Source organism: Myiozetetes cayanensis, unplaced genomic scaffold, assembly GCF_022539395.1.
Source record: "Myiozetetes cayanensis isolate MyiCay16 unplaced genomic scaffold, myiCay2020 scf28, whole genome shotgun sequence".
NCBI lineage: Eukaryota > Metazoa > Chordata > Aves > Passeriformes > Tyrannidae > Myiozetetes > Myiozetetes cayanensis.
In genome coordinates, this window is record NW_026087499.1 from 6,743,503 (window position 1) to 6,771,480 (window position 27,978).

At 55.2% G+C, this 27,978-nt stretch overlaps 1 protein-coding gene across 6 annotated transcripts; it reads right to left on the reverse strand.

Annotated features, from left to right (window-relative positions):
• Positions 1 to 2,000: 2,000 nt before the first annotated feature.
• Positions 2,001 to 27,558, reverse strand: ARHGEF10L (Rho guanine nucleotide exchange factor 10 like). Of its 6 annotated transcripts, none has more exons than XM_050322305.1 (28): positions 27,344 to 27,558; positions 22,130 to 22,213; positions 21,123 to 21,314; positions 20,984 to 21,011; positions 18,530 to 18,615; positions 18,346 to 18,429; positions 17,932 to 18,107; positions 17,407 to 17,523; positions 16,506 to 16,614; positions 15,224 to 15,330; positions 14,322 to 14,399; positions 14,068 to 14,247; positions 12,742 to 12,858; positions 12,549 to 12,641; positions 12,156 to 12,329; positions 11,541 to 11,686; positions 10,806 to 10,990; positions 10,240 to 10,355; positions 9,879 to 10,006; positions 9,636 to 9,736; positions 8,727 to 8,848; positions 8,180 to 8,266; positions 7,838 to 8,064; positions 7,592 to 7,746; positions 6,055 to 6,200; positions 4,682 to 4,856; positions 3,534 to 3,656; positions 2,001 to 3,451 (listed from the first exon to the last, which is right to left on the reverse strand). In XM_050322305.1, the coding sequence occupies exons 2-28, from the start codon at positions 22,164 to 22,166 to the stop codon at positions 2,970 to 2,972; spliced, it is 3,771 nt and encodes a 1,256-aa protein (XP_050178262.1). In that variant the 5' UTR covers positions 22,167 to 22,213; positions 27,344 to 27,558; the 3' UTR covers positions 2,001 to 2,969. The 6 variants fall into 6 exon arrangements, with proteins under 6 accessions (XP_050178262.1, XP_050178259.1, XP_050178260.1 ...); XM_050322302.1 differs by lacking the exon at positions 17,407 to 17,523 and adding an exon at positions 16,106 to 16,198 and having other exon boundaries at positions 27,344 to 27,483; XM_050322303.1 differs by lacking the exon at positions 17,407 to 17,523 and having other exon boundaries at positions 27,344 to 27,483.
• Between the last annotated feature and the right edge of the window lie 420 nt (positions 27,559 to 27,978).

Sequence of the window (27,978 nt, forward strand, 5' to 3'; positions counted from 1 at the left end):
AAAAACCAGCCCCAGGATGAATTTCTTCTCTAATTAAGGTTTAATTGGTGCAAAAAGAGGCTTGAAAATTAAGAGGTGGGTTTGTATCCCTGAAAACAAAGGGATAGGGGGAAAGTGGGGCCTCTCGTGCCCTGGAACCTGGGAAGGGAGTGTGGAAAAAAAAGCAGAAAATTAATAAAATAAATAGAAATAGAAGGGATTTGAAGAGCAAGGATGGATTTAAATCCCCAAATCATTCCAGTGCCTCAAAGGGGGAAGTATCACCTTTAATTGGGTGGCACCCACTGGGCAGGGAGGAAAACTGAGCCCAGGGGACTCCAGGGAAAACATTTGTGGCTCAGGAATGGTTTGTGAAGGGTTTCCTTGGAAGCCAAGGTTGTTCCCATCCCATCCGGCAGCCACGGGTTGGGTTTGATGGAACAATTTCCACCCTCTGGCTGCTGCTTCCCCAGGATTTAATAACCCACCAGCTTCAGAAAGAGCCTCAGTGCATCCCAGGGGAATAATATTCTCCTTTCCTGCCTTCTCTATATATATAATATATACATTGGTGTATATATGTGTGTATATTATACATATATATTACATATATTACACGTATATTTATGGCTGGATATAAATTTTATATATATATCTCTACATACATATATAACATGGTCTGCTGACAAGAGAAGGAGCAGCCACAGCTTGGACCTGATTGTCTTGGAAGTGTTTTCCACCCCCAGTGATTCTGGGATTACCTAAAGGACCTTCACCTGGGATGAGGAAACAAAACCCAAGGTGGTGGAGCAGCCTCCTGGTGCCATTCCCAGAGGGAAGGCATCTGCAGCTCCGAGAGCACCATCCTCATTTTGGGGTGTTTTCCTTGGGATTGTAGCCGGGGGGGGGGCATCAGGAGTCCCTAAAGTCGGGTTTCTGATGTTCCTTTAACTCATTAAACTCCTGGATCAGAGTTCCCAGATTTTTCTGCCATAAACACAAATGTTTGTTTAATCTTTGTAATTCCAAAGCACGGGAAGTCCCCGCTACTCCCACGGGGTGAGAGCCCTGGAAATCCACCCGCTGTCCCACGTGCCCACCCCAAAACTGCCAGGGAAAACAGGTGGGGAAAATCCAGGAGCTCCTTCCTACCCTCACCAGGGCTGGGCTGGAGAATTCCCACCCTCTGAGCTCGTTCCACAGGGAGAAAACCTCCTCAGGGAGAGCAGAAAACGCTCCGGAGCGGGAGCCGCCAGCCCAGCTCAAGGCTGAGCAGTCAGGAATTTCAATCTGATAATTGTGATGCTACAAATGAAAATCAAATTGGAGGCAGTTAAAGGGTCGGGTTGGAAATTGATTTAGTCCTGGGACAAGTTTCCACCTCGCTGGCCTTGGATTCCTCCGAGGATGGACCTGTGCCATGAGCACAGGGGATGGGGCAAATCCTGCTGGGGATATTCCCTCCATCCCATGCCATTCCTGAGGTTGAAAATGGGGGGGGTTGGAGCTTCCTGCTGATTTCTGAGGATGTGCAGCTCCAAGGGGGTGGATCAGAATCACAGAATCCCACGGTTTGGGCTGGGAGGAACCTCAAAGTTCATCCCATCCTACCCCCTGCCACAGGCAGGGACACCTTCCACTATCCCAGGTTGCTCCAAGCCCCATCCAGCCTGGCCTTGGACACTTCAGGGCTGGGGCAGCCACAGCTTCTCTGGGTAACCTGTGCCTGGTCCTCTCCACCCTCCAGGGAAGAATTCCTTCCCAATATCTAGGAAATGGATTCCCTCAAGTCCAGTTTTCTCCACAGTCGTGATAATCCCAGAATTCCAGACTGGTTAGGGCTGGAGGGGCCTCAAAGCTCACCTGCCACGGACAGGGCCATCTTCCACTATCCCAGGTTGCTCCAAGTCCCATCCAACCTGGCCTTGGCCAGCTCGAGGGCAGTGGAACCCCTTGGGATGTCCTCACCAAACCACGGGAAAGAACATTTGCACCCGAGTCACAAAACTGCACCAGACCACGCCAGTTCCTATGGGCTTTATTTCCACACTCCCCCCACGTCCTTCCCTTGGAAGCCAAGGCGTCCTCAGCTCCCAAAACCAGGGGGTTTCGTACCAAAGATCCTCAAGTCACAGTCAGAAAGAAGTGGTTATTCCAGGCCAAACCCGCTGGGAGCTCCCACCCCCATTCCTGCTGCTCCCAGTGTCCCAATATATACAGACTCCTGCTTTTTACAGCTCATAATATACAACATATTTATATATATATATATAAATTTATAGAGAGATATTCACACGCAGACACACGGACACCTCGGGCCCGGAGCGGTCCCCCCACAGCCCGCAGGGAGGGCGCCGCTCCCGCCCCCACAATTCCCATTTTCCATGCAAACAGCTGGTTTTTGAGGGAAGAAACTCCCTGTTTCTTCAGTTTTTTTCCTCCTTATAAAAATAACGGGTGATGCACCCAGGGCAGGGCCACCCCCGGCAGCTCTTGGGTGGCTTGAGGTAGGTGCCGGGTTGGTGGGGAATCCCGGGAATGCTGCAGCAGCAACGGGAGCTGCCAGAGGAGCAGCTGTGGGGGAGAATCCCGGGATCTGCCAGAGGAGAAGGGTGGGGAGAGAATCCTGGGAATGCTGCAGCATCGGTGGGATCTGCCAGAGGAGAAGGATGGGGGGGGCATCCCAAATCTGCCAGATGAGCAGGGTTGGCCGGGAATCTCGGGAATGCCACAGCATCAGCGGGATCTGCCAGGGGAGCAGGATGAGGGGGAACCCCGGGATCTGCCAGATGAGCAGGGTGGGGAGAGAATCCCGGGAACACTGCAGCATCAGTGGGTGAGTGAGGAATCCCGGGAACACTGCAGCAGCAGAAGGATCTGCCAGCTGAGCAGGGAGGGCTGCAATCCCGGGAACGCTGCAGCATCAGTGGGTGAGTGAGGAATCCCGGGAACGCTGCAGCACCAGCGGTGAGTGAGGAATCCCGGGAACGCTAGAGCATCAGCGGGACCTGCCAGATGAGCAGGGCGCTGTCGCTGTCCCCCCGGCGCGGGCCGTCCCCGCCGAAGTTGCGGTAGCCGCGGCCCCCGGACACGATGGCCACCGAGGAGATCTCCTTCCTGGGCGTGTCCCGGGCGCAGGGCCGGCTCCTCACCCACACGTCGGGATCGTCGGCCATCTCGTAGATGGAGCCGTCCTCCTCGGTGTGCGCGGGCGCTCCGGGCGGCGCGTCCCGCACGGACAGCAGCTGGCCCGGCAGGTGGGACGTGGAGCGCAGGCGGTACTGCAGCAGGATCCCTTTCTTCCTCAGCTCCCGAGGGGGAGGCCCGTCCAGCTCCGGGGCTTTCTCCTCCTCCGCCGCCTCCTCCTCCTCCTCCCGGTCGCCCTTGAGGACGTCGGGGGCCAAAGTGCTCAGAGCCACGGCCAGGAACTCCACGGGGCCCGCGTGGCCGTTGAGGGACACCATGCCCTTTCCTGGTGGGAAAACACGGGGATGTGGCTGCGAACCAGCCTGGAAATGCGGGATTCTGGGCAGGGAAGGGGGGCGGGGGCTCACCGGTGATTTTGGGGATCCCCTCCAGGCGGGGCACGGGCAGCAACACGATGATGCCCTGGTCGGTGCCCACCCAGAGCGAGCCCTGGCAGATGAGCAGGCTGGTGACACGCACATGCTTCTGACCTGGGGAGGGGCAAACAAAGAGGCCGAGGGGCAATTTCACATCAAACTCCCAAAAAAACCCCGTCACCTGTGGATTTTTTGCCTCTGGAAGCCCCCCCCACCCCCGCCAAAAACCAAAGCAGCACCTCGGCACGAAGGTCTCCATGGCACGTAAAGGGCTAAAAATTTAAATAAATAAAAAGGAGAGTAAGGGAAAAAAAAAAAAAAAGGAGAGAAAAGTGAGACTTCTAATGGCAAGTGAATATTTTATCAGCAGGACTTAGCGCTGCACGACGCCCGACTCGGAGAAGCAATAAATCCACGGAGATGCAACTCCGGGAGGATTTTATTAATGACCTGCCAACTTAAAAAGGATGAGGGAGCACAAGTTCAAAAATGCATTAATCCCCAACACTTGCTCGCCCAGGAAGAAGGGGGAGTGATGAATATTTGAACATGCCCTAAAAAAAGCGGGAAAAAAATTGGAGCAAAAGGGATTTCCACGAGACTCGAGGTCGGGACTGGTGACACGATTGTGGAGCTCCAGGGGGGAACGGCCCAGGGAGGGCAGGGAGACACGGATGGGAATGGGATGGGGGGAAATGGGGGGAAAGGGGTGTACAGGGTAATGATGGGGTGTGCATGGATGCTGAATGGGGCAAGGATGGGAGGGAAAAGATGGGGGACAGGGATGGGGGACAGGGATGGGGGTCAGGGATGGGGGACAGGGATGGGGGACAGGGATGGGGGACAGGGATGGGGGACAGGGATGGGGGACAGGGATGAGGTGCATGTGCAGGACACGTGCAGGGATGGAGCACATGGATAAAGTGCACACATGGGGATGCAAAGATGGGATTCCTGGATACACACCCAGGTGCAAAGACACCACCAGCTCCACCTCTTCAGTCCGTGAGCTGAGCCCAGAGCTCCAAAGCCTCATCCATCCCCCAGTCCCTCTCCAGTCCCTCTGGGGAGCAGGGATGGGAAGGACAGAGTCAAGCAGGAGTCCCCAGGGCAATGCCAGGGGGGCTCTGGGGGCTCACCTGGCAGCACAAAGGTGGTCCTGGTGGCGATGTTGATCTCCTGCAGGTGCTCCAGGGTCTCGGTGTGGAAGAGGCGGATGGAGGAGCCCGAGGAAAAGGCCATCCAGACCCCACTGCCCGCCTTCACCATGTGGGTCACGCTGGCCTCGGCCTCAGGGTGCGCCTCGAACGTTTGCTGGGGGAAAAGCCCAAGAAGGAAATCAAAGGGGGGGTTCCCCAAAATTGCTGCCAGCTTGGGCTCTCCCCAGGAGCTGCTTTGGGGCTGCAGAGCTGCACAGGGAGGGCCCAGAGGGACCCCGAGCTCCCATCCCTCCCCAGCAGCTCCAGCTGTGGGAGAGCACCCAGGAACCAGCCCATCTGCAAACCCCTCCAGGGTTTTTGGGATGCTAACACAGCCTTTCCCAGCCCTCCAGGGGTTTTGTCCTTCTTTGAAAGATTCATTTCCCAAACCAAATGCATCTGCAAAATCCATCTCAGGACAGGCTGAGACCCTCCTGCTTCCTGCAATCCCAAAAATCAGTCAGGAGAGGCTCAGCCCCCCCAGCCCCAGGATCCTTGGGGACCATGGATGGGTCCATCTGCTTCCCAAACTCCCCACTGGAGCATTTTCCCTGTCAGACACGAGATGCAAACTGCAGGAAAAGCACCTTTTTGGCATCCAAAACCATCTCTGCTGCAGCCTGGCCTTTAAAATTTACTTTATAGTGAAAAAAAGGGGACCTGGGGTTGATCCCCTTCCCATAGAAGGGGCAAAAAGCATCTCCCAAAAAACCTTTCCCAAAAACAGGGGTGAAGAGAGATTTTTAGGTGACCTCCCCCTTATTTCCCACCCTCCATGGGATCCATTCCCTGCTGGTTTATTCCCAGACCAAGACCCTATTCCACAACACTATTCACATCATTCCACTGCAACCCCCACCCCTATTTTTTCCCCCCCTTCTTCTGCCAAAAAAAAAAAAAAAAGATAAAAAATTCCCTCCTGTCATCAATAAAAAGGGAGCCTGGAAAGGAATGCAGTCCCCAATGCATAATTCATCTCCAGCACCACCCTGGGGCTGGATTTACCACAGCTAATACATGCAAACCGAGTTTGGGGCACTCCATGTGAAAATTAAAGGTGGGTTTTTTTGTGGAAGCAAAAAGTGGCTCTGCAGCATTCCCTGGGGATGCAGCTGCAGGAGGGGGCTCGGCACCCAACACAGGAGGGGAGGGAGCAAAAACAAGGGAAAGCAGCAAGGAAAAGTTGGTTTGGGCAGTGCCAGGCGGGGATGGCCCCGCTCAGGGGGATCATCTGTGGCTCAACCTCCCCCATCTCGGAGCCTCCCACCCGTTCCCAAGGGATGCAGATCCAGGAGTTCTGGGGACGCTCCTACCTGGGCACGGAGGGTGGTGGTCTCGAGCACAGTGACCTGGTTGGCACAGCTGGCCCACAGGGTGTCCTCCAGGGTGAGCAGGGCTCGCACGGGGCCGCTGCCCACGGCCAGGCGGGTGGGCGGCACTGCCGGCTCCCACAGCCCCCCTGCGGCACGGGGAGCGGGCTCAGTGGGCAGCACCCACCAGGAACGTCACCCCTGCGTGGAGCTGAACCCCCCCAACGCGTGCTGGGCTCACTGGGGACCCCCCACCTCTCCAAGGATCCCGATTCCCCAACCAGAAGGATGAAGGGAGGGTTATTCTCCCCCTGCCCTGTTCCAACCCCTCCAGAATCCCACTGCTCCCGTGCACGCAGCTTTGGAGCAAGGAACGGCTGCCCACCTGCAGCACTCGGGCACGTTCCTTGTTGGAAAAGCCAAAAATCCCCCTTTTTTCCCCATTTATTTGCTCTTCAAGTGACACTCCAGGGCCGTTCTGGAGTGTCCCTGTGAACAGCTTCCAATCTGGATTTGGATGAATCCACCACCAGCAGCTTCAGTACATAATCACTCTCCTTTTTTTTTTTTTAAATTTCCAATGCCTTTTTTTTTTTTTTTAAACTCAAACCCTAAGATCTGATGGATAAAAGAGCCCTTTGGATCCTCCAACCTCTTCTCCCATCAGCAGGGGTTTGCAACTGATTCCTCTTTCAGCAAATCCTCGTTTCAGCTATTTCAGGGGAGCTTTTGCCTTCCAAAAAAATAGGGGAAAGATTAAAAACTCCACCCTGCAGCCCTGCCAGCAGCTTGCTGCCATCGCTGTGCATTTACACAATCAAAATCCAATTAAAAGTGACTTTAATTGGCTCCCGGGGTTGCTGTAATTTGGGAAAGGGGACGTGCAGCACCCAGAAATGCAATTTAAGGGGGTTTAGTGGCTCAGGGTTGACTTGGGTGCTGCTCCCTGCAGGTTCTTGGAGAAAACAAGGGAGTTTGTTCAAAAATAGGCCAAGTTCCACATTATTTGAGGCTCTTTCCTACCCTCTAGCGACGAAAAAAAGGTATTTACCCAGGCAAGCAGTCCCTGGGGAGGGATGAAAGCTCAGCCTGAGCCAGAACCAGGGCAAATAAACGCGAACTCAGGCTGATAAAGGAAAGAGTGTCTTCATGGGTGGGGGTTGGAGGGGACCAGCGCCATTTACAGCACCAAAAAGGTGATTTTTGGAAGGCAAAAGCTCCAAATCCTTGCACGTCCCATCATCAGACCCTTCCTGCAGCCCCCAAGCAAAGCCTTTGCTGCCCTATCCAGCCCTCAGCAGGATAATTTTCCAGCTGTTCCCCCCACCCAGAACAAATCCCTCTTGCATTCAGTGAAAAGCAGCACTTTTCCTGCCCAGGGCTGTGAGGGGAAGGACGAAATTTTGGGGGTAAAAACAATGAAAAATGGAGATTTATCACTATTTCAGCAGCCCTGGCATGAGAACCTCCTAATTCCACGAAGAACTTCTTATTCCAGGGTTTTTTTTAGGAGGTTTCCCCCAAAAAGGCGTGTCCTCACCGTTGCTCCGGGGATAGGCGGCCACGGTGCCGTCCTGCAGGCCGGCAAACAGGAACTCGGGGCTGTGCCTCAGGCACAGGATGGGCTGCATTCCCGGGCTTTTGCAGCTCAGCAGGCACGGCGTTCCCGTGTCCACGCTTCCATAGACCAGGATGCTGCGGAGGGAAGGGGGGGTGGGAGCTGCAGGAGGCCCCGCTGCTCCCCCGGGGTGGGTGGATGGGGTGGATGCCGGAGGTCGGGGCTCACCTGCCGTCCTGCAGCCCCAGGCACACGGTGGGGTGAGGGGCTGAGGGGGGCTGCTCGCTGGCTCGGGGCTCCTGGCAGCCCGGGGGATCCCCTTCCTCTGGCTCTGGGATGTATTCCATGCACAGCACCGGCGAGGCCACCGGGAAGGACTTGACGGTGCGCGGCACGGCGCGGTTCAGGGAGAAGATCTCCACCTGCCCCCCCGCGCCCTCCTGGCCGCCCCCCACCTGTGGGGGCCACACAGCGGGGTCAACACCCACCACCACCCCAGGGGGGAAGGGGGTTGGGGACAGAATGGCCCAAAGCCAAGGGGTTTGGCCCCGTTTTGGAGGGGTTGCTCACCCAGAGGTAGCCCTGCGGCAGCGACGTGCTGACGGCGGAGAAGCCCAGCAGGGAGGACTGCACGGGGTTGTGAACTGCAGCTCCGAGCTGGGGACAGAGCAGGGCAGCACCCCCAAAATTATCCACAACACCAGGCAGGACAGCAGTGGACGCCCCAAAATCGGGGATCCAGCCACAGCCCAGCTGGTATTTCCAGCATTCCAGGGTAGGCTGCACCATTTTCTGCCCTCACGATCAACTTGGGACGCCCCATCCACTGCAGGGTTTCTGCCCTTCTTCCTCAAAAGGATGGAGGGAAAGGGGCAACCGAGGACCCAATTACCCCAACATAGGCAGGATAGCAGTGGACATCCCAAAATTTGGGATCCAGCCACAGCCCTGCTGCTATTTCCAGCTTTCCAGGGTGGGCTGCACCATTTTCTGCCCTCGCGACCAACCTGGGACGCCCCGTCCGGCCCCACCCACTGTGGGATCCTGGCCCTTCCTCCCCAAAATGAGGGATGGGAAGGCAAGGAGGGATGGAGAAGAGATTGCTCTTGGCTCTCACCTGCAGATCAAGGGCTTTGGAGGAGAAGGCTGGCATGTGGCACGAGAGGATGGGGCACCAGAAAGGGGCTTTGCTCTTCTTGTCTTCGTCGGGACAGAGCCAGCCCGGCTGGTTCTCCTCCCCTGCACAGACACAAGGAGGTCACCAAGACCCTAAGAAGAGCCCAAAATTTATAACTTCAGGTGCAGGGCTCTCACCCCCAACCCTAAAGCACCGTTATCCATGGATTTGGGATACACCTCACCCCCTGCTTCAAATTATTGCAGCGCACGGCCAAGGAACCGCCTCCAGCAGCAACAAAAAAAGTCACAAAACCCAGATACAGAAGGGCAAAAAACCACCCCCTGATGTGTTTCTTCACATCAGGCTTTAATGTGTTTTCATTTCTAACTCGTGGATACAGGATTATCCCCCAGGATAAAAAAAAAAAAAAAAAAAAGGGAAAACAAAACACGAACTGTTAAAAAACAAGAGACTCATAACTTATTCCAGCCCAGGGGGATCTGAGCATTCAAACAGAATTTGAAATGATTTTTATTTTCTTCTATTAAACTTATTTTTGCTGCTGCAGTGGTTGAGGGAGTTATAGAGGGATAGGGATGGGGAAGTGGCAGGAAGTTCCTCCCTTGCTCATTCATCCCATTCCATGGAAAATGGGTCAGCCCTGACCCCGCTGCCACGTGAGCCAAAGGAAACCTGTCACTTTGTGTCTCCAGCCTGCAGATCCCACCCCAGAGCAGCAGATCCCAAAGCATTTGGAGCCAGAGCTCCCAATTCCCACCCTGCAGAGCTCCAAGATGTTCTCCATGCCCTTACTCCCAGTGTTCCCCCCTCCCCTCCCCGCCCTGTTTGGGTTGGGAGCGATGCTCCCAAGCCTGGCTTTTCCAAGGAATGCTGATGGCTACTCACTCAGGCCTATCTTGGCCAGGTGCAGGCGGTTCACCCAGGAGATCTTGCTCAGGGGGCTGGGAGTGATGAACACAACCATGACGCTGATGGGGCGGCCGGACCTGCGTGGGCAAAGCACCCCAGGGTGGGGCCTCAGCACCCCTGGGTGGGGCCTCAGCACCCCAGGGTGGGTCCTCAGCACCCCCTGGGTGGGGCCTCAGCCCCCTCCGGGCTGGGAGGAGCCGCCCATGAGCCCAGACTCACTTGTCCGGCTTCCCGGGGAGCAGGAGCCGGAGGCGGCACTTGTTGGCAGAGTGGATCTCCTCCTCCTTCACCTTCATCATCCTCTGCAGGGCCAGGCACCAGTCCTGGGCCACTGTCATGTTCAGGTTCTGGGGGAAAGGCACAGGTGGGGGAAGGGCCCCCAAAACAAGCCCGAACCACCCCCAAATTTCATCTGTGGGGCTCCAGAGGAAGTGTCCCCAAGGATGTGCCCAGTGATCCCCCAGAAGGTGCCCAGAGACCCCAAAGAGGTGACCAGAGAGCCCCAAGGAACCACGTGGTGCTTGGGAAGGGCCCAAGGCTGGTTGTACCCAAGCCATGCCCCTGACAGTGCTGTGGGTACCTGGTAGGTGCCGTGCAAGGTGCTGATGAGAAGGGTGATCTGCTCCACCACCGCCAGGTCCTTCTGCAGGTCCTGCAGCTCCTGGAAGAGCCGTGGTGGCCCCAGGTAAACTTTATCTAAGGAGGAAAAATGGAGAGCTGAGGTCCGTGGAAGATCCCAGAATCAATAAGGTTGGTTAGAAAAGACCTCTGAGACTGAGTCCAAGCTTTGACCCAACAGCACCACATCAACCAGACCGTGGCACTAGGTGGTCTCTCCTTACAGACCCCCAGGGATGGTGTCTCCACCCCCCTCCCAGGGCAGACTTTGCGTGACTTTATCTTGCGTGGAAAACTGGAGAACTGTGGCCCATGGAGGATCCCAGAAACAACTTGGGGGGAATATCCGAGATTGAGTCCAACCTTTGACCCGACACCACCACGGCACCGAATGCCACGTTCAGCCTTTCCCTAAAGACCTGCAAGGACAGGGATTCCATTCCCCCTGGGCTGCCCACTGTGTGAGGGAATGCTCCAAAGCAGCCCCCAGAGCCCCCCCAGTGCCAGGCTGGCAGGGTGTGCCCTCACTGTGCGAGGCCTGCCCGGCGGGCGCGTGTCTCTTGGCCCCGGCGTTGTGGATGACGACGTTGTCCTTGTCGTAGGCGCCGCTCTCCTGCCCCACCTCCACCACCTGCACCTGCGGGAGGGCCGTGCTCCACTTCAACACGTATTTGGGCCCCAGGGGCACCAGGCTGCTGATTTCCAGTTGGCCTCTGCCGAGGGTAGAGAGGAAAACGGGTGTAAATGAGCGGCAGGTGCCTCGGCTGGCCCCGAGCAGTGAGTCGTGCAAGCCAAGCCCCGTTTGTGAGCCCACACCGTGCACCAGTTCGTGCCTGAACCCCCAGCTCGGGGCACACAAGCACAGCAGACCATGTATGGGACCTACCCTGCGTTCACTGGCCTGGAAAAGGGGAAAAGGATTAATAAGGAAGTTTCAGGACGAATTTAAGGAAGTTCTTCCCCTTGGCAGCATCGACCTCCCCCAAGCCCCAAGGTTCCAGCAGGTTCCTGGACCCTGCACTGACTCCAGCACCAAGGAATGCAGGCTTGGTATGGGGAGTGCCAAGAATGGGGCAAAGAAACCCCAGACCAGGTGGGTTCCCCCCACCCAAAACAAGGCAGGGTGGCCTTTAAAGGTCCTCTCCCTCCTTGCGGTAGTTCCCCAAAGATCCCACCAAGCCAAAAATTAAGGTGGGGATGGGGCAAGTTGGGTGTATCTGCACTTTACAAAGCAATTGTGGGGCCTGGGGGACCAGCACGTACTTGAAGTTGATGTTGGCACAGACCAACATGTCATTGAGCAGGAAAACTTTCCTCTCCTTGGACTTGATGAGCTGCCCCCGGTCCCCGTACACCGTCTCCGTCAGCGTCTCGCAGAGCAGGAGCTGCCTCTGCCCCGAGCTCAGCAGCTGCAAAGGGATGGAGCAGGTGGGGGGTTCAGCCTGGGGGCTCTTGGAAGCCTCCTGACCCAAAATCTGGGCCGGGTTTCCATTCTCACAAGGATTTTCCCCCAGCGGGGCGCACCCACAGCCCCGAGTTCCGAGGCTGCACCCTTTGCACCCCGCGTGTCCAACCACCCTTTTCTGGGCGTCTCTTCACGCCCTGCACCCCAATCCTGATCCCAGGGCTGAGCCAGCGGGTGCCCCGCTGCGGGTTTTGCCATCCCCGGCCCAGGAAGTGTCGCAAGAGCTTCAGGCTCTTTTTTTAAACACAAACAGTTGCGAAATCGGGGGATGAGACCCAGCAGCTCGTCCTGGGAGAGGAATTTCCCTGCGCCAACCCCAAGACCTGGTTTTGATTCAAGTCCTTCCAGGGAAAGCAGGGATCTGCAAAAACCCACCCGTGAGGAGGACGAGGAGGGGAGGCCGAAGGGCCCACCTTGTTGAGGCTGCTCCTGTCGCTGATGCTCTTGCTGAGCTGTTGGATTTCGGCCACCTGGTCGGCCAAGCGCTTCTGCTCGTTGAGCTTCTCCGCCAGCGTCTCCAGCTCGGTGAGGGCCAGCTGCAGGGACAGGCGGTCTGCGTGGCCCTTGGGGGTGTTCTTCAGCATGTCCTGGAGAAAGGAAAGGAGGGAGGAGACACAAAAACCACCCCAGAAAAAAAATCAGCCACCTTCGGAAGCACCTCCAAAACCAGAGCTTGGAAGACAGTCCTTGGGACAGTCCCCGAAGACGCCCCCAAGCTGCCGACCCTAAAACGTGCCAAAAAACGGGTGCAAAGGCACATCCCAGGGGTGCAAAGCAAGGTGGGTGCAGGTGTCTCTCTCCCGTACCTGCAGCAGAAGGATGAACTGAGGGAACCTCTGGATGGGCTTCACCATCAGCCCGTAGAGCGTGACCCGGTCGGCACTCGCCATCTGCCTCTTCTGCGGTGGGGAAGCAAAGGCCAAAAAAAAAATCAAAGAGGAGTTTTCACCCCAAACGGTGCCCAGAAGCACGGTGGGCCCACATCTGGGGGGTGCTGACCTTGAGGAAGTCGAGAAAGGCGGGTTTGGTGAGACAGGCCTTCTTGATGAGGGACATGGCCGTGGTGAAGTTGTTGACGTAGTCACTGTAGACATCCAGCACCATGGACTTGGAGAACTGGGGAGAGCACAACACAGCCGGGATGGGGTGGGAGTCCCCCAAAAGTGGGGGGTTGGCGTGTTTTTGGGGTTGATGCTGAGTGTGCTGATGAGACCCCAAGGCTCAAGCTACGTCGCTTAAATCCTCCACCCACCCCCTGGTGTCGCTTGGAGGGTCCAGGGGGCATTTTGGTGGTGGCTGAGGCAGGTTCTACTCTGAGCATGGAATGCAGTCTACCTGGAATGCAGTCAGGGAATGCAAACACCACCAGCCCTCCTCCAGGGTGGCTGTGCTGAGCTCCTGCTGGGGCCAGAAGGTGTTTTGGTGTTCGGTTGTGCCCAAACCAGCCTGGTTCACCAAACTCCAAACACATCCTGCTCTCGGAAGCAGGATCTGACAGATAAGCTGCTCCCTGGCCTGGAAATGTGTGAGCAGCACACTCTGCTACAATAAAAGCCCGGGCCACCTTCACACGGGAGGGTTTTGCAGCATAACCCTTCTTGGGGTGGTTGTGTGGAGATCCCTCCCTCGCGTGGGGACACTCCTGGAGGCTGAGAGAAAGGAATCTCCCCACAGCCACTGGTCTGGGTGAGTGTAACCAAACCTCCACCTGCCAATTATTTCTTTTTGCTATAACATAACTGCTCCAATAATTGCTTTAGTATCGTGCACCATCCTATCTTACAATAGTAGGTTTAGCTTTTAGATTGCACAGTAAATCATTCTGATGGAGATCTTCTGTCTGATCACTTGTACTAATAAATAATCCATTTGACACAAATACCCTCAGTTTGGCAGAGTCAAAACCTGCAGGACAGCAGTGGTTCCATCACACTCTCTAACTCCTCACATTTAAGCTGGTGACACAATCTGAGGCTAAGATGGGATCCAGCTCCATCCTCTCGGAGTTGAGGAAGGTTGGGGGGCCTTTCTGCACCTCCTGACTGCAGGGCAGGGCTTCTTAAACAGCTTTGTCACAGCAGAGGGTGCATTTCTCCTGGATTTCACAGAATCCCAGAGTCACTGAGGTTTGGAAAAGACTCCCAAGATCATCGAGCCCAACCTCTGACCCAGGCCCGCCTCGTCACCCCGACCGTGGCACTGATGCCACATCCACTCTCCTCCTAAACCCCTGCAGGGATGGTGACTGCACCCCCTTCCCAGGCAGCCCCTTCCAAGGCCGGATCGCTCCTTCTGGAAAGAGTTTCCTCCCCGAGCCCCTCCTACCGAGGCCACGAAGAGGTCCCCGATCTTCTCGGCCGAGTCCCACTCGGCCACGCGGGAGGCGAGGGCGATCTGGAACATGGAGTGGCACTGCAGGATCTCCTTCAGCCGGAAAAACACCACCTGGCACTTCCTGGCGCTCAGCACCTTGGGCTCCATCTCCAGCAGCGGGTTCCTGTAATCCTGCGGGAGCGGCGGCGCGTCAGCACCCCGGGATCCGCGGGGACGCCCCCAGCCAGGCCCCCCAGGGATCCCACCTGCAGGATGCGCTTCAGGGACTCCACGTAGCTCCGCTCGCTCTGCACGATGGAGCCCAGGATGTGCCGCCGCACCACCTGCGGGACAGCGGGAATGAGCTGGGACCCCCAGCCCCGAATGGTGACATGGCCCCAAACCCAAATGGTGGGATGGCCCCAAACCACAAATGGTGGGATGGCCCAAACCCCAAATGGTGACATGGCCCCAAACCCCGAATGGTGACATGGCCCCAAACCCCGAATGGTGACATGGCCCCAAACCACAAATGGTGGGATTGCCCCAAACCCCAAATGGTGGGATGGCCCAAACCCCAAATGGTGGGATGGCCCAAACCCCAAATGGTGGGATGGCCCCAGCCCCAAATGGTGGGATGGCCCCAAACCCCAAATGGTGGGATGGCCCCAGCCCCAAATGGTGGGATGGCCCCAAACCCCAAATACTGGGATGGCCCCAAACCCCAAATGCTGGGATGGCCCAAACCCCAAATACTGGGATGGCCCCAAACCCCAAATGCTGGGATGGGGGCTCAGCCATGGTCCCAAACCCCAAATACTGGGATGGAGGGGCTCAGTCATGGTCCCAAATACTGGGATAGTCCCAAACCCAAATACCGGGATGGGGGGGCCTCAGCCACAGTCCCAAACCCCAAATGCCAGAATGGTCTCAGACTCCAAACACTGGGGTGGTCCCAAACCCCAAATGCTGGGATGAGGGGCTCAGCCATGATCCCCCCACCCCTAAACCCCGTGATGGGGGAACTGCAGGCCCAGCCGGGGCAGAAGTGCTGACACAGCATCACTTGGAGCTGACTCTCCCTGTCCCTGGTTCCTCCGTCATGGGACCAGGGGTGAGATAATTCCCTCCCAAATCCCCCCAAGCCCCCAACCCACGCCAGTCCCACCTGCTGAGGGCTCAGCCCCTCGGGCATGGGGCCCAGCTCCGGCGGCGGGTGCTTCATGTCCGACACCGTGACCTCCAGGAACCCCGTGTCCTCCTCCTCTGAGTCCCCTGCAGGGAAAGACACCCCCACAAAATGCCAAAAAACCCCGAGTTTAAACTTTTCGGGGTCTGGAGCTCCATCAGCTCCGTGGCAGGGGATGTGTTTGGGTTTGGAGCTGAATCCCAGCGTTCCTCCCTGAGCTCACACCACAGTCACCAGACACCGGGATGAGCCAGGCTGGGAGCAGGGAGAGGACAAGGAGAGTCCCCACTCCCAAAAACCCACCCTGGCTGGGGAAAAGCCCCCTTGTCCTCTCTCCAGGGGCAGGTGGAGCAGGGAAAATGTGGAATAAGAAGCCAGAAGCAGCAGGCAGAGAAAAACAGGGAAGGGGAAGGCACAGGGATCCCTCACCCGAGGCTGAAGCAGCGGAGGAGGAGGAGGGCGAGCGAGCCAAGGAGGCATCCCGAGGGAAGCACGGCCGCCTCTTCCACATGGCCCCCTCCGGCCGCCCGGCTCATCCTGGGAGCTATAAATAGCCGGGAAGGGGCAGGACCGGCCGGGCTGGAGGGGAGGGCGTTGGCAGCCGGCTGACTTTTTTCCTTCCCTAATTTTGGCCGGGACAAATCGCCACCCTCGGCTCCGCCAGCTCCACCTTCTCCCCATCCCCACGTGCCAGGGATGCTCCCGGGCGACGGGAATCCCTCCAGCTCCTCCCAAAAGCGTCGAAGCCCCCACCCCAGCGAGGCAAAGCCACGGTGGGGACGTGCAGCCAGGCCGGGACACACACGCGGGATCCCCCGGGAAGCTCCGGCCGGACGGCGGGGCCGCCCATCGGGATCGTACCTCCCCCGTGCTGCTCCAGGGACACCCTCGAGCTCCGGCGGGAAGGCGGCGGCTTTCCCGCCTCCTCCGCCCTCCTCCTCCGCTCCCCATCCCCTACGTGACAGCAGGAAAGTCAGGAAACACCCCCCCAAACCCGATATTCCCGGGAAGATCCTGCTCTGTGACCAAAGACACCCACGGGTGCTCCCAAAGGGATACGGAGCAAGAAGGGACCGAGCTTGCACAGGGATGCCCAAGAGTGGAAAACAGTCAAATAGAAGCTTAAAATGCAGAAAATAAATCAGAAATAAAGGAAATGCTGAAAGGGATGGGGATTCCTGGAGATTATTTTTAAAGGTACCTTCAAAAAAGGTGCCTTTTTGGCTCCAGAAGGGGAAGAAGGGTTGGTTTTCCCACTCACCTGGTGTTTCTTTCCGGTGCAGGAACGTCACCTTCCTCATCACCGCGATCTTGGTCTTCTCCAAACCATCCTTGGTGCCACTTTTGGCCGCTTTCATCAGCTGGGTCATCTGGGGAGGGGAAGGAGAAGGATCGGGAGGCTCAGGCAGCACCGGGATCCCATTCTGGACCCAGATGGAGCCGTGTCCTTCCCCTGGGCATCGTGCCCCACTTGGGATCCAGATGCAGAGGCATCATCCCCGTTTTCCCATGCAGCAGGAAGGGAAGGCACATATCCAGGGAACAGGGATGATCTGTCCTGTGCCCCATCCATAGGGATATGGCTGAGTGCAAGCAGGATCATGCAGCCAAGCAAAGCAGAGGGAGGGAAGGGAGGCAGGAGCACATCCATCCCCTCCTTGTGCAGGGGTTTTATGTGGGGGAGAGTAAAGGGTGTGGGGGGGGAAGTGTTGGCCTTTCACACCTCAGATAACAGCGTCTCAGCCCAAACTTCCAGCCAGGAAACAGCTGGATGGTTTTGGGGGCTGGGAAAGGCTTTGCTCTAAGGTTCTCCCAAAAATCTCCTTCCCCACCCGATTTCCACCACAGATCAGGGGAAAAAAAAACCTTGTCAGATCCATCTATCCCGTGGGAAACCCGGCGCCGTCCGAACGCCCCTTTAAAAACAAGGAAAGACCCCAAAATCCAACGGTTTGGGAAGCTGCAGGACGGGGAGCTGCAAGACAGATGGACATGAGAGGCAGCTTTGAGGTGCTTCACTGAGTTTGTTTCTCTTTTTGGGGGAGATGAAATGGGATGAATTCAGCCTGGAGAAATTCCACGAGGTTTTGTTGTTGGTTTTTTTTTTCCTCCCCCTGGGAAATCTGGGGGAGAAGGGACAAGGGATGGAGGAGGGACAGTACCTTCCAATCGTACTTCTGCTTCAGCTCCTGCATGTCCTTCCCCCCAACTCTTAAAGCCAGGATGTCCCTCTTAGTCCTGGCGTATCTCTCCTTTAGTCTATTCAGGTCTGGAGAAAGCTGAGCTCAAGCAAACCAGGCAGGAGGAGGAGGAGGAGGAGGCAGAGAAGAGATCCAGGTAAGCAGCAAAAACCAAACAAAGAGCAGAAATCCCCCCAGAGCAGCAGGGCCCAGGCAGCACCATCCCAAAAGCCTGGCTTGGCTCGAGCAGGGAAGGGAGCAAGCGCAGGGAAAAGCAGCAGCCAGGCTCCAGCAGGGCCCAAACGCAGAAGGAAAAGGGGGAAAAATGAAAAAGGGAAGGAAGGAAAACAGAAAGAAATGAACCCCTCCCGAGGCTGGGGTTGAGCCGCAGCATCCTCGGCTTCACCAGCCGCGGGAGCAGCTGGGCTTGGTGCTCCACTGCCTTTGGACAAGCAAACCCAGGGAAAAACAACAATAAAGGTCATAGAGGGGTGATGCAAAGGTTACCTTGGGCTGGAAGGACGCTCGGTGTTTGGTGGGCTCGGCCCCGGCTTTGCTTTCCTCTGCAGAGTCCTCGCTGTAACTCTCGAACTCACTGGAGCTCCAGCCCAAATCCTCGCTGATCCGGGACCCCTCTCCTCGCTGCACCTCCTCATAGATCAGGCTCCTCTCCCTCCCTGCTCCTGCCAAGGAAAATCCAGCTCCTTTTCCTTACAGGAAGGCAAATTCCCTTCCTCAGGGACCACCCAGAGACACCCCAAACCCTCGCACCTCCCTCCCAATCCCACTGGTTTTCCCTCAGCTATCCCGCTCCACATCCTCTTTGAGGATGGCCTTCTCCTTCCCTGAGCACCTCAGTTTATCCAGCTGGAAAATGGGCTCCTAGCCCTTGGGAAAGGGTGGGGGAAGGTCTATCCCTACCATCCTGCTCGGCATCCAGGCTTTCGCAGGGAACGTCGTCGTAGATCACGTCGTCCTCCACCTCCGGGAAGGAAAACCGCTCACCTTTGGGGGACAAAATCCCCCCGGGGGCTGGCTCAGCACCCAGGCTGGAGAAATCCTTCCCAAGCCTTGGCAGGGGGGTTGTCCCAGCCTTTGGACCCACCTCGGCAGATGCTCTCCCTCTTCCAGGTCTGGGTGCGGGTGTGGGGGTCTCCCCCAGCCTCCCCATTGCTCATCCTCACCGGGGCCCTGTGGGGAGGGAGGGTCAGGGAGCATCCCAGGCTGCAAATCCCTCAGGATTGGCTGCAGCCAAGCTCCTCCCCACCCCTATTCCCATGCCAGGGGTTCACAGGTTCAAAATAAAGCTTGTGTCCCCTCCCCTCCCCCCATCTGCTTCTTCATGGTATTGGGGGTCCCTGGTCTGAGGGTCACACTCAAAGATAATGCAAAACACCCAAAATTGGCTTTTTTAACCTCAGTCCATGTGCTGCTGCAGGGCAGGGGGTGTGCCAGCACTGGGGAGCACAGGGAGAGGGTTCCCCCCCCATTCCTGGTGGGTTCCTGTCCCTCTCCCCACACCCTGTTCCTGCTCTGCCAGGGGGACAAGCCCTCCCTGCAGCCAAATTTCCAGCTTTTCCCCCCAGATCCACAGCTGGGGAGGAAACCAGCCACTTCAACAGTCATCCCAAGGGGATTCTCCCCAATCCCCTCCAGCTGGGGGCTGGAGGAAGCCCCCACCACCCACAGCCCTCACAGATCCCCAGGGCTGGGGGGTGCACCCCAAAATCCCAGGGATCCCTCCCCTTGCAACAGGGAGAAGTTGAGGAAACTGAGACATCAAACAGAGGGGACAGACCCCAAAACTCCTTCAAGGGACTCAAAATCCCCCCAAACCCCTCCACACCCCACCAATGTCCCCACAGACCCCCAGGGTTACAGGGTGCACCCTAAAAATCCAAAACACCAGGGCACCCCTGCTTGCAGAGCCTTGGAAAGATGAGAAGTTGGGGAAACTGAGGCTCAGCACCAGGCTGAGACATCAAACAGGCCCCAAAGATCCTTCAGGGAACTCAAACCCACCCAAAATCCACCCCCCAAGGGCTGCAGCTGCACCCCAAAACCCCGGGGCTCCCCTGCCTGCAGCCCCTTCACCAGAGAAGAGGGAAAAGTCAGGGCAAGGGAGGCTCAGCACCAGGCTGAGTGCTACAGTCTCACACTCCCTGGTGAATTTTCCACACCAACAACAGCCTCTGCTGGGACAAAAGAAACATCAGGCCTGAGCGACTGTCCTGTTGAAAAACAGCTCATGGTTCTCTCTGCCAAGGTGGGGCTCCCTCTGCTCCTCCTGCCAGGGTGGGGCACCCCCTGCTCCTCCTGCCGAGGCCCCGGGGGAGGGAGCTGGGCCGAGGAGTCTGAACCCCAAACAGAACGGCTTACACTGAACTGCAGCCAAACCAGGGCACCAGGCCAGGGTGGGGAGGGGGGAAAAGGGGATATCCCTGGAAAAGAACGGGAGTGGGAGGGGTTCAACCTGCCTGACCCTGTGCGGGCTGTGCGGGGAGTGCTCTGGGACATGACCTGCTCTGTGCATTCCCCCAGCCGAGCCCACCCACCCCTTCCCCACCCACCCCTTCCCTGCTGGCTCTTGTCCCTTGCCTGCTCCAGCTCCTGCTGCCCACCAGGCACCCCTTCCCGAGCCCAGGGGACACAGTGCCGGGGGGGAATTCCCTTTGTAAAGTGTGGGAGCCCTGTTTGCCTGGAGGGAGCTCCCTGGGTGCCCTGTGGGAGATGCCTTGGAGTTTTTAAGATCTGTGGCCAATACCGGGGGCAGGGGGGGAAGATCTGAGGTTGAACAGTTCTCAGATGGGATGGATTAGAACTATAAAACTGTAAAACTCAGGTAAAACCCCAGGGACGCCAGTGAGCAGCTGAAGAGCACTCACTGAGGAGCTGCTCCCTGTCTTATCTAGACCAGTGTCGTTTGGAGAATTTCCTTCCATTTTCCTGGCATCCTGGGGAGCCCACGTTTGCCAGGGGAAATCCCTCTGTGCCCCAGGAACAGCCCCCTGCTGCCTGTGGCTGTAAATAAGCCGAGGCAGAAAATACTGAATTGTGCCATTGAAAGCTTTGGTAATGGTGCTGTAGCCTGTTCTGTTCTGTTAAATATAGATATATATTTGTTAGTAAAGAGCTGTTATTTTTCTTTTCCACACCTTTTGGCCTGAAGCCTCCTAATTTTGAAGTTGTAATAATTCAGGAGGAGGAGTTTGGGTTTTTTTCTATCCTGCCCTCCCTTAGTAAAACGTTTTGTTTCGTTAAAAGGACACGCTGGGACATCAGAGGGGACAGACTCCAAAGGTCCTTCAAGGGACTCAAAACCACATCAAATACCTCCAAATTCCCACCAAAATGCCACCAAAGCCCTCAAAGATTCCCAGGGCTCTGGGGTGCACCCCAAAATCCCAGGGATACCCGCCCTTGCAGTGGGGAGAAGGCGGGGAAACTGAGGCACAGCACCGGGCTGCGACATCAAACAGAGGGGACTTCCCCCAAAGATCCTTCAAGGGACTCAAAATTGTCCCAAACCCCTCCACAATCCCACCAAAACCCCACTTACCCCTCCTGGGTCTCCGGCACCAGCCCCTCTGTGGAGAGGAAAAGCAAAGAGAGGCCGTGTTGACACCCACAGGGGACCCGGAGGGGACATCAGGGACAACTTGGGGACATCGGGGACACGGCGGGAATTGTGCTCTCACCCCCCCCGGAGCTGGTCCCACGCCGGCGGCGCGGGGGGGCCCGGAGAACAACGTCCCCCCCGGGATCAGCCACGGAATCCTCCTCCTCCTCCTCTTCCTCCTCCTCCTCGCTGTCCTCAAAGTCAAAGGCTTCACCCACGTCCTCCCTGCCCGCGGGCACCGGGCTGGGCAGCTCGGGGGGCACCGCAGCTCCTGCCGCAGGAACACGGGACATGGGAGCGGGGGACACGGGAAACGGGAGAGTGGGGGACCGGGGAGGAGGGGAGAGGGATGGAGGGGAAAGGGGGGATGGAGAGGAAAGGAGGGGATGGAGGGGAAAGGAGGGGATGGAGGGGAAAGGAGGGGATGGAGGGGAAAGGAGGGGAAAGGAGAAGGGGGAGATGGAGGAGAAGGGCAAGGAGGGATGGAATGGGCAGAGGGATCGATGGAGAAGGGGGGGAAAGGATGGAGGGGGAGATAATGTCACTCTGGGGCCCCTAGAAAGGAGGAGATGGAGAAAAGGGGAAGGAGGAGAGGAGGGGATGGAGGAGAGAGGGGATGGATGCAGAAGGGGGGACTCACAGTGTCACTCAGGGTCCCCCAACAAGAAGGGGATGGAGAAGGGCAGCAGATGGAGGAGAGGGGGCGACAGATGGAGAAGTGAGGGAAGGACAGGAATGGGGAGATCCAGTGTCACTCAGGGTCCCCCAGGAACAGGGAGATGAAGAGGCAGGTGATGGAAAAGAAGGGGGATGGAGAAGGTGGGATTCACTCAGGATACCCCAGCAAGGGGGGATGGATGGAGAGGGGGTGGATGGAAGAGGGAAGACAGGAATGGAGAAGGGGGGCGGAGAAGGGGGGGATGGAGAAGGGAGTCCCCACCCCCCCAAAACTGCAAGATCCAACAGCCCTGAGTGTTCTCAAAATTCCAAGAGGCTCCAGTTTGGATATGCAGGATGAACTCTCCTTTCTGCCCAAGGATAGGGATCCCCTTCCCAAAATTCCCAGCTCCAGAGGGTTGACAGTACCTACTGCAGGATGTGGGGGCAGCTCAGACGAAGCCATGGCGAGGGGGGGCCGGATGCTCCGCCTGGGCCGTTCCCGAGTTTTTCCTGGGGGAAGAGAAGGAAAAAGGGGTCGAAAAGGAAGCTCAGCCCCCAAATCCATCCCTGGGAGACTCCAGGTGGGAGGGATCCGGCTCCAGCCGCTGCAAAACCTGGGAAGGAAGCGGGAGACTGCTGCCAGGGCTGGGTTTGCTTGGGACATTTATCCCCTGGATGGCAAATCCCGCAGGTTTGAAGGGCTGGGGGGTGGGAAGCGCCAAAGAGCCTCCTTGGGATCGATGGCTCATCCGCTCCCGTAACCAGAGATGCCCTGCAAGGTCACCAGGAGGAAGGGGAAGGTCAGAGCAGGGACCCTCCCAATTCCCAAGGGATGATGGAGAGGAGGAAAATGTCACCTGAAGAGCTTGGAAAGGGGGAAATGGGGTCAAATGAGAGGAATTTGGTCCTGCTGGAAGCAGGATGTCCAAGGGATGCCACTTCCCTGCTCCCAAGAGTCGTGACCCCCCTCAAGAGATGGTTCCTCCCTCATTTTCCCTGGGAAATGCTGGATAAGGGGATGCCCAAAGCCAGGGTGATCTCAAAATATGGGAGCTGTTGATTTGGGATCTGTTTATTTGGGATTTGTTTATTCCCCCGGGGCCAAAATCCTGGTGGAGCTGCAGCACAGGGTGGGTGGAAGTGCCCCAGGTGGGACAAACAGCTCCAGGGCCACAGAGAGCCACAAAAACCTATCAAATAACCCTAAAATTGAATGACAATGATGCTAATAGTGATAAGAGTGACAGTAATGGTAACAGTGATAATAATGATAATAGTGATGATAATAGAAATGCAGAGCTGGAATTGCTCCAGGTTTGGGTTTTCATGGAGCTCCAGGGCCACAGAGAGATGTAAAAATATATGAAATAATACCAAATTGTCTTTATAATAATGGTAATTATAGTAATGATAATAATAATTATAGTGATGATAATAACTATAAATGCAGTTGCTCCAGGTTTGGGTTTTCACAGAGCTCTGGGGCCATGAGAGATATAAAAATATATCAATAATGATAATTATTGGAAGAATAAGAATAGAAATCCATATCTGTGGGCCTGGAGCTGACCAGGAGGGCGCTGAGGGCTGGGATCACCTCCCAGATTCCCATTTCCCCCTGGAAAATGGGCTATAAACCCCCAGCACGTGTCTGAGCTGATGGTGTAACCCCTCAGGTTCCAAGTGCTCAGCAATCCCAATCCCATCCCGATCCAAACCCCACTAAAATACGGAGCCAAATCCCACCTGACCCTTTTCCAGCCATAAAAAAAATAGGAATAAATCCCCTTTTCCAACCACTCTTCCAACGAGCCCCTTGTCTCCGACAAACACATTAACTGGGATTTATTTGGGAGAGGGACCCAGGGATGGGTGGTTTTCCTCCTGGAATTCTTTTCCTGGTGCTCAGAACAAGCTCCCACCTCACCCAACTGCTTCCCACCAGCCTGGGAGCAGGAGATTCCCAGCTCTGCCCCTTTTCCAAGCTCCAGGTTTTATCCCTAGGGATGTGGTGCCTTTCCCAGAGGAAAGCAGGAGATGCCCCGGAGCTGAGGGAAAAAAAACCATTCCCTATTTCTGCAGGAGAAACAAGCAAAGCAAGTCTGGAATCCTTAATCCTTGGGAAAAACAGCCCCAGGAAAGAGGTCCTGCCAGGTTTATCCCGCTCCCGGTCTCCTTACTGGTTTGATCCGTCCCTCCAGCAATCCAGCGGCTTCCCTATGGGATGAGGGGAGTGGGAGGGGGAAGTGCTGCGGCTCCATCCCAAATTTATCCAGCTGGGAGGGAAAAGGTCACTTCCCATTTTGCCAGTTGACATAAGCTCCCATCCCACATCCCAAAGCCCGATTTATCCCAAGGCTGGTTCTTTTTCCGGCTCCCACGACTCCAAAACAACCCTTGGATTGGGTTTTAAAGGTCTCTTCGCATCGTTTTCCATGGAAAAGGAACATCCTGGGAGCAAAAATGCATCCCAGGGGATGAGCCACCCTCCCAGGGAGATCCCTCGGAATAAACCGGGAAGCAGGACAATCCAGGGAGGACCTGGGCATGGGAGAGGATCCAAGGAGGATGCTGGGATGTGACATCAGCCTCGGAAAACTCGATTTCCAGGAGCTGCTGGGACCTCTCCATGGGAAGGAGCATCCTGGGGGCAGCAGCTCCATCTCCTTCCCGACCGGAGCGGGGAGGGAAAACAAACAGAGCCGGGTCCAGAGGAAGGCAGAGGAGCAGGATCATGTGCCAGGCCCATCCCGATCCCGGGATTCAGCGGGATATTTTTAGCCGGGCCATGGAGCGACAGGGCCCAGCTGGTGGGAACAGCGCCCAGCTCGGGAACGATCCCAGATCCAGGAGCCGCTTCCCAGGGCTCTCCCATCCCCCAGGGATATCTCCCAGCAGGATTTGCCCTGGGAATCAGCTCCTCTCCCCATCCCACCCCGTCCATCCCAGGGAGGAACAACCTGGAGTTATTTATACGGGATGGGGGGGGACAGGAATCCAAATTCGCTTTTCTCTCCCAAGTTTTCCCTTTTTTCCACATTAATTCCCACATCCCAGCTGTGCTTCCAAGGGGGATTTTCCACCATCGCCTTGATAAAAATCGATATAAAAACCGACTAAAATTTGATAAAAATTGAATTAATTCAGGTTTTTTCCAGTCTCTGGGATGGGAGGAGTTCATGGAGGAGGAAAACAGGGATGTTTTCACTCCTGAATCCCAATCTTTTAAAACAATAAGTAAAATATTAATAAAAAAATTAAAAGTTAAAAATGAAATTTATAAAAGGAAATTAAATTTAGGAAGTTAAAAAGATAAAAAAATGAAATGAGAAAAATTAAATGGTGAGATAAATGGGAAAGGAAAAATTAAATTCGAAAATAAAAATTAAACTGGAAAACAACGTTTAAACTGGAAAACAAAGTTTAAACTGAAAACAGAATTTACATTTAAAAACAAAATACAGGCGGGGGAAAAAATTTACATGGAAAACTAAAATTTGCATTGAAAACTAATTTTAAAATCGAAATTACTCAAACATTAAAATAACCTCAAGTGATTGAAACGATTAAAAAAAAATCATTTACAACTGGAAATAAAAACAATTCCGAAATGAAAAATCCTTTTCACATGAAACCCCAGTTAAAAATGAACCAAAGGAACTTTCCCAGTTTTCCAGAGAATAAATTGAGCAGGTCTGAGGCTCTCAATGAGGGCTCCAGTGAGGAAAAACCATTCAGGGTCCCCAGAAATTCCCTAAATCAGGAGCTGGGATGTGGTTGGGATTGGTGGGGGTGGGAACAAGGGGCAGCCCCAGGAGCAGCGGGAAGGAAATGATGGCAAAAACATGGGGAAGGTCCCTAAAAAAACAGGCAAAATACAGAATTTTCCCCCTCAAAAGCCAAAAATAAAATTAAAAAGATGGGTTTTCCCAGAAAATAAACTGCCAAAGGAAGAGTTTGGCCCTGAAAAAAATCCATGAGAAGTCAAAATTCAAGGTAGTTTTAGAATTAGATTTTCAATGAACTCTGGGAAAGGCATCAACTTATAGAAAAAGCTTTTTTACCCCTGTTTTCCCTTGAAGTGGCTTTTCCAGGCAAATATCCCACAAATATCCCAGCTCACAATCCCATGACTTGGAAAACTGCCATTGTTTTCCTTTTCTTTTCATTTCCAAAGCCTCTGATGAGCCAGAAAAAATCCACCCCTGGTCCAGCTTATGCCACGAGAAACAGGAATTAAAGGAAAACCAGGGAAAAGTCAGGAAAAATCAGATTTATGGCCCTTAAATAAGAAAAATTACAGTCCTTTCTGCAAAGATTTCTCGCAGAGAGACCCCAAAAATCTGGGGGAAAAGCCATTTATTGCCAAAAAACTCCCTAATTCCATGTTTATCCCAATCCCTGCTTTACAAAGTTCATCCACTGCAAAACTATCCCAGAGGGGAATTTGAAAGGAGAAGAATTTGACTCAGAAATACTAAGATAAAAAGCAAAAAAAAAAGAAATAATGGGTGGTTTTGTCCCCCTATTATTGTTTCCAGCTCAAAATTCCCAATAATTTGGGGTTTGCTTTATTGGAAAGCTCCAAATTAAAACCTATCCCACCCTTTGGAAGTGATTTTTCCTCCTGCCAGAGCTCTGGGGTCACTTTATTTCACCCCCAAATCACCTTATATTGCCCAAACCCCAGTTTATTTTGCCCCCAAATCACCTTACTTTGCATAAAATCACTTTATTTTCTATAAAATCATCTTATTTTGGCCTCAAATCACTTTATTTGGCCCCAAACCCACCTTATTTTGCATAAAATCTCTTATTTTACAAAAAACCACCTTATTTTGCCCCAAATCACCTTATTCTGCTGAAACCACACCTTATTTTGCCCAAAAATCAGCATCAGGTGCTGCCACCAATGGATTTGAGCTCCTCCTTCCCCAGTATCCTTAATTTTTCTCCTTGTTTTCCAAACACCCACTCAAGCATCCCATCAAATATTGGGATTTTTACCCTAAAAGGGTATTTCCCGTATATTTTTCCTGGTATTTTGGGGAAAAAATGTGCTCTTTGCAACTTGTGTCCCTCCCTCCCCAAGGCACAATTAATTAATTCAAAAATAAAAGTGGTGCAAATGATGGGAATAATATTCCAGCCCCTTCCCACCTTTGCACCCCAACGCGACCAATATCCCCCCAAAAAAAAAATCGCTGGAAGAGGGATAAATGCCCTTATTTCCTGCCCCAATTATCCCACCTGCCTAAAATAATCAGCGTTCCCACAGGGGCTGCAATTCCCGGCGGGGATTTTCGAGTTGGGAGAAAACCAAAAACCGGGATGAAAACAGGGCAGGAATTGGGGGGTGGGATGAGGTGGGTGGTTCCTCGGGGCGGGGGGGAATTTCCCTCCCCCATCCCTCGCTATTTTTCCTTATCCGTATAAAATGGACCCAAACTCCAGGGAATTCTGCGTGGATAATGAAAGCAGGGACGGCTGCGGGAAGCGAAGGGTGTCCTCCCGCGGCGGGATTATGGGATAAACCTATGGATTTCTATATGGATATACGGCTATCCATGGATTTCTTGCTGGATATTTGGATCTGGGGCGGGGGGAGAGAGAGGGAAGGGAAAACGGGAATCTGCTGACCTGGGAAGGCCGCGGCTCCTCGGGCTTTGTATCCACATCCGCGCAGGGCCGCGGCCGGCAGGGAATTCCAGGGAAAACGCCCGTGCCGCGCGAGGGCGGCTCCCGAAGCGCCCCTGGCCGGGATGCCCAGGATTGGGGATCCCCCCGGGCGCCGCCGCTTCCCCCCGGGATTCCCAAATCCCGGGGCCCAGCCCGGCGGCCGCTCGGCTCGGTCCAGCGGCTGGAGCGAGGGATGCCGGGATTTTGGGCAGCATCTCCCCTCCTCCTCCTCCTCCTCCTCCTCTTTCTCCTGCTCTTCTTCCCGGGCCGCGCTTCCCGAATCCCGGCACACCGGGACTGATCCCGTTCTCCCGCAGCCCGCTGGAGGCCGGAGCATCCCGTTAACCCTCCCGCTTCCAGAGGGGAAAGGGGGAAAACAAGGAGAGGGAGAGGCCGAAATGTCCAGGGACAGCCCCAAAATAGGCGAAGTTTCCAGGCAAAGCAGATTTTTTTTTTTCCCCGGGATATTTGACCTCCAAAAGGGATCCACTGCCGGCCGAAAACGTTGGCATTCCAAGTTATTCCCACCACCACCTGCACATCCTAAAAAATCCTCCAGAAAAGCAACATTTACCAACCCCCCCCCAAAAAAAAAA

Coding starts and splice junctions, on each gene's coding strand:
- ARHGEF10L (XM_050322305.1), bottom strand. CDS start 22,166: ATGGCTTCGTCTGAGCTGCCCCCACATCCTGCAGTAG. Junction 18,616..20,983: donor GTGCCGGAGACCCAGGAGGG/GTAAGTGGGGTT, acceptor CCCTCCCCACAG/GGCCCCGGTGAGGATGAGCA. Junction 18,108..18,345: donor CCTGGATGCCGAGCAGGATG/GTAGGGATAGAC, acceptor TTTCCTTGGCAG/GAGCAGGGAGGGAGAGGAGC.